Consider the following 4,861-nt stretch of genomic DNA (forward strand, 5'->3'; position numbering starts at 1 on the left):
ATGGGAGAACATGAAATCACATGGAGAGATACAGGAAGAGGAGAAAAAGAGAGTCCAGTCCCAGGATTACTCCAGTATTTTAAGGTCCAGTATAGAAGGAGAAATGAATAAGAGACTGAGATAGGAGGAACTATGCCTCGATTTACTGTGTCTGAAGTTGCTAAGTCAGGTACGATGGCCATTGGGTTTTGCAAGATGGAGGGCTCTGGCATATTTCAGTGAAGACAGAAGCCTGACTGGATCGGGACTGAAGAGGAAAGGAGGTGAAAAGGAGGCGTGTACAGATAGGTCCAGCAGTCATATTTTGAAGAGAAGCAGAGAAATAAGAAAGCAGGAAAAAAATAAAGTCAAGGGACAGTTTTTGTTTTGTTTTGTTTTTTTTTTTTTTTGAGATAGGACACACTAGATCATGTTTGTATGATGAAGGAAATGATTCAGTATAGCAGAAAAAGGCCTTTGCTTGGAGAAGGGGCATTCTTCCTTTCAGACAAGAGGGAAGTCAGGGGATCTAAAAGACGCAGGTAGCCAACTACGTGGGAAAATAAAGTTCTAGAGCGATTCCCAACTCAGTAGGGTTGTTTCTAGCATTAGATCTCATCCAAGCGGGGGCTGAAAGTCTGGTGAAGGCTCCCCCAATCCCCACCCCGCGAAAATAGTCCTTGCGCACGTGCGTTGCCGGTTTCCGCTAAGAGGGGGCGCGCGCGACCTCAGAGGTAGCTGGTGTTGCGAGGCCGTTCCGGCCGCCACAGCCCCTCGGGGCCGGACCGGCCTGCGGAGGGAGGCCCCCCAGGGAGACCACTTACGGGGGGCCGACGAGATGGAGGCTATAACCAGTAAGTGAGAACCGACTTCTCTGCCCACCCAGCCCGACTCCCGGGCCCTCGGACTCACCCCGACGGACCCAGCCCCGTTGTCAACCGGCGCCAGCTCTTCGGAACCGGGCCAGGCCCTACTAACTCCCAGCCAGGGTCCGCCCCGCCCAGCTTCCGGATAAGCCCCTCCCTCGGGCCTGCAAGCCCCGCCCCTCGGCCTACGGCGGGTCCTGGCCCTTTGTGTTCCTAATTAAGAGCTTCCTTAGGCTGATGGAGAACTTCCTTCATTTCCCAGTGCATCTGAGCATGCCATCTTTTTTAGGGCTAGACTCCCTAAGGGAGATTTGAAGCCGAACATCAAGGGCATATTAGGGAAGTGGAGATTGGTCAGCCCCCCACAGGAGCTCACCCCAGGCCCTAGGGCCTTTATCCTAATGTGACATAGGTGTCTCCCCCTCTAGACCGCAAGCTCCAAGAGGCGTAGTGGATAGAACAAGGACTTTGTTCCTTTCAAATAGGAAGGAAGTCAGAGAATCTAAGTGGGAAGATGCTTGGGCTTGGCACAGAAGGGTTAATCCATTAATACTTGTGAGTAGACCAAAGAGAAGAGGCAGCTGGGGTCCTAGGGAAGAAAAGACTGGCAAAAGATGCGCCAGAAGATGCACAGGTGAGCTTGGGAAAGTAGGGCAGGAGACTTTTCCCCCTGTCCCTATACAAATGCCAACTAAGCATTTGTATCTGTAGTACACCCAAATATTTATTCTCAAGTATCTATGTTCTGTTCTAATTTTTTTAAAAAATACCCAAACATGCAATTCTGTATTCGTTAGTACTCAGTAAAAGTTCGTTGACTAGACAAACCAAACCCCTGCCTCATTTATGCATAAGCACAGCAAATATTTCTCAAGCTGCATTATGGCAGATACTGTGGCAAATCCTGGAGCTATAATGGTGAGCAAAACAGACATGTTCTCTGCCTTCATGAAGCTTATAACAGAGTGAGGGAGAGACCAATGTTTTACACAAACATACACATACACACAGTGCAAACTACAAGGTGCTTTGAGAGCATTTAATAGAGGACTGCTTAGTTTTTTGAAGAGGTGGCAGGCTAGGGAAAATTGAAATCTGAAGGGTGAGTAGAAAGAGCAGGAGTTTAGGGTGGGCAAGGGATAAGGACAGCGTGACTGCAAAAGGTTAAGGTCCTGACCCTCCCAACCCAATCCTCATTAATTCCCTAATGCGCAGTCCCAGTTTTGAATTCTCTATTGGTAGCAGTGCCCTTTACTCTCCACTTGTAGGTTCTCCTGATCCCGAATGGGTACCCATGTCCAGAAACCCTAAGATGCTCCACGGATACGGGGAGCTCTGACACATATCTTTTGTAAATTAAAATCTATTATAAAATATAGGCTTATGAAAATTCAAACAGCACCAATATATATCATATGGAGTGTAAAAGTCCCTATCTCATGCTATCTTGCTGCTCAAAAGGAACTGCTCTTTATGGTTTGGCACATAGATCTTTCCCAATCTTTTTCCATGTCTATGTATATTTGTGTCATATGTTTATTATGCATATAAATATTTTTTTTGCAAAAATAAGACTATAAATTTTATAGTTCATTTTTATTTCTAGTTAGTGTATTATGGAAACCTTTTTAGGTCTTCTCTCTAGATCTATCACTTTCTTTTAAATTGCTGCTGATATTCTACTTAACTGTTATCAATTTAAAAAATCCCTCATCGATTGACATTTATTTTGCCATGTTTGGTTATCATGCGATGAACCTACATTTGAATTTCAGCTGTGAACTCTAAATACACGTTGTTTTGGGGCCGCTACTTACCTCAGGCAGTTTATGGGAGCTCTGAGGCTCTATAATTCTAAGCTCCCAGACTGAATGGATGAGAATAGTCTGTGTAAATTTTTCTAACCAGGACATTTTTGGAAAGACTAAGGGCATCAGTAAAATACTATAAATTAGATTTGGTCTTTAATTGTCAGGCTATTCCTTAGAAACACTTAATACTTTTTGTTTGCAGTAGCCTAAGTTATCGCTTTCGGTGTCAAGCCTCAAAATCTACTTTTCTACTGTAACTTACTACATAGATTCCCTCTGTTCCCTTTTGAGATATTCCCTTTATTCCATACCAGATGAAACTATTCTTCTCTGATGGCGTAGAGACTAGGTTGTCAGGAGTTTCCAGATGAGAACTAAGTCTACCTTTACCTTTGTGCTTCTAAAATATGGTTAATTAGTTCCCTTATCCTCTTGACCATCCGAACCTCTGGGATTTGCAGGCGAGCTGCGGTCTCTACGGGAGGAGATTTCCCTGTTAGAGCGTGAGAAAGAAGTCGAACTTAAGGAAATAGAACAGGAGTTGCATCTGGCCCAGGCTGAGATCCGGAATCTGCGACAAGCCGCGGAGGATTCTGCGACTGAACATGAGAGCGACTTGGCGTCCCTGCAGGAGGACCTCTGCCGGATGCAGAGCGAGCTCGATGACATGGAGCGCATTCGGGGAGAGTACGAGATGGAGATCACCTCCCTCCGTGCGGAAATAGAAATGAAGAGCTCGGACCCATCCAATAGTTATAGTCTCTCAGATTTCTCTGAGATGCAAGGTATGTGAGCACAAGCCCTCCTCCTGTTCTGTCGGTAAAATCAGGCAGAGAGAGATAGTGAGTAAGAAGATGGTGGAAGGTAACCTTAAATCATGAATTGGGAACCTCTAGAAAAAAAAAACCCTCCAGGTTGAATTCAAGACTATAAGGGAGAAAAACTTAGCCAGATGTCTCACAGCCAGCCAATCCATAGTCGAGAAAAAAATAGCACCATTGGAGATGTACCCTGAGAATTCTTTCTCGGAGAGCCATCCGTCATTTGTTGATTCAACTCTGCTAACAGCCTTCCTGGAAAAGACTGGAGCTCTCCAGTTCTGAGATGGGAGTACAGGGGCCAGTCACCTTGGGAAACTCTTCTTGTTGCTCTGGCATCATGGCGCTTTGCCTGGACCACTTTCTGGGGAGGCTCCAGTCCTGTTCCCAAGCCCTGGGCTGCTAATTCATCGGCTCCTTTAGCCCTCCCCAAAGTAGAAGCTTTAGGGGGCCACAGATCAGAGCACAAGACAGCTGGAGAGGAAGGGAGGTTATTTCTAGTAATACATGAGGTACTCAAAAGCTCAGAGCCCGGCTTTCAGACAGTGAGTCTCTCAGGTAGTTGCTAGGATTCATGACATCAAAGAGTTTGCCTTTATTCTGAGGCTAGATTGATGATCTTGGTATAATGGGAGGGGCCCTGTATTAGGCCAGGTCAAGCAAAGGCAAATCAATAAGAAACCAAAGAACTGCAGGTTTCTCTACCTGTAACAAGCCTCTCAGAAGAGCCTTTGGACTGGCGATGCTAGGAGAGGGCGGCCAGCCCAGGGGAAAGGCTTGGACGGGACTTGTGCAGCCCTCAGTTCAGCATCTCGGCTCCACTGATTAACAGGATGACTTTAGTCTTGTTATTATCTCTCTGAACTTCAGTTTCCACATCTGTAAAAACTGGTTAATAAAACTTTACAATTAGATGAGATCCTGAAACACGAAAAGGACCTTAGGGAAAAATGTAGAGAAATCTGACTAAAGTGTAGAGTTTAACTAATAGTAATGTAGCAGTGCTGGTTCCTTAATTGCAACAAGTGTACCCACTGTCAGATGTTAACAATAGGGGGAACTAGGTGAGAACTCTCCCAGGGGATTCCGCACTGTCTTTGCAATGTTTCTGTAAATCTGTTCTGTAAAACTATTCTAAAACAAAAAGTTTATTTTTAAAAAAAAGGAAAGAAAACCTTACAGAACTATTTGGGGGATTAAATGAAATGCCTAGCACGTTGAAAGCACTAACATACTAACTGAATCCGAGGCTGAAACCATCAAACCTAATGCTTAGCAGATGGTTGGTTTTCAGTAAAGATTAGTGTCCTTCTTTCCGTCTATGGTAATTTGCAGTATTCCAAGGACTTCTAATTGGAATAAACATTAAGAGTGAATTTCAGGGCAT

General features: G+C 44.9%; 1 protein-coding gene across 5 annotated transcripts in view; it reads left to right on the forward strand.

Annotated features, from left to right (window-relative positions):
• CCDC136 (coiled-coil domain containing 136) overlaps positions 1-4,861 on the forward strand; it is a 28,708-nt gene that overhangs the window by 5,812 nt on the left and 18,035 nt on the right. For all 5 annotated transcript variants that reach the window (XM_023528912.1, XM_011357194.2, XM_011357193.2 and 2 more), the window contains one exon: positions 3,118-3,441. In XM_023528912.1, the coding sequence (XP_023384680.1) occupies positions 3,118-3,441 (324 nt within the window). The remainder of the gene's footprint in view (positions 1-3,117; positions 3,442-4,861) is intronic.

Source organism: Pteropus vampyrus, unplaced genomic scaffold, assembly GCF_000151845.1.
Source record: "Pteropus vampyrus isolate Shadow unplaced genomic scaffold, Pvam_2.0 Scaffold33, whole genome shotgun sequence".
NCBI classification, from domain to species: Eukaryota; Metazoa; Chordata; class Mammalia; order Chiroptera; family Pteropodidae; genus Pteropus; species Pteropus vampyrus.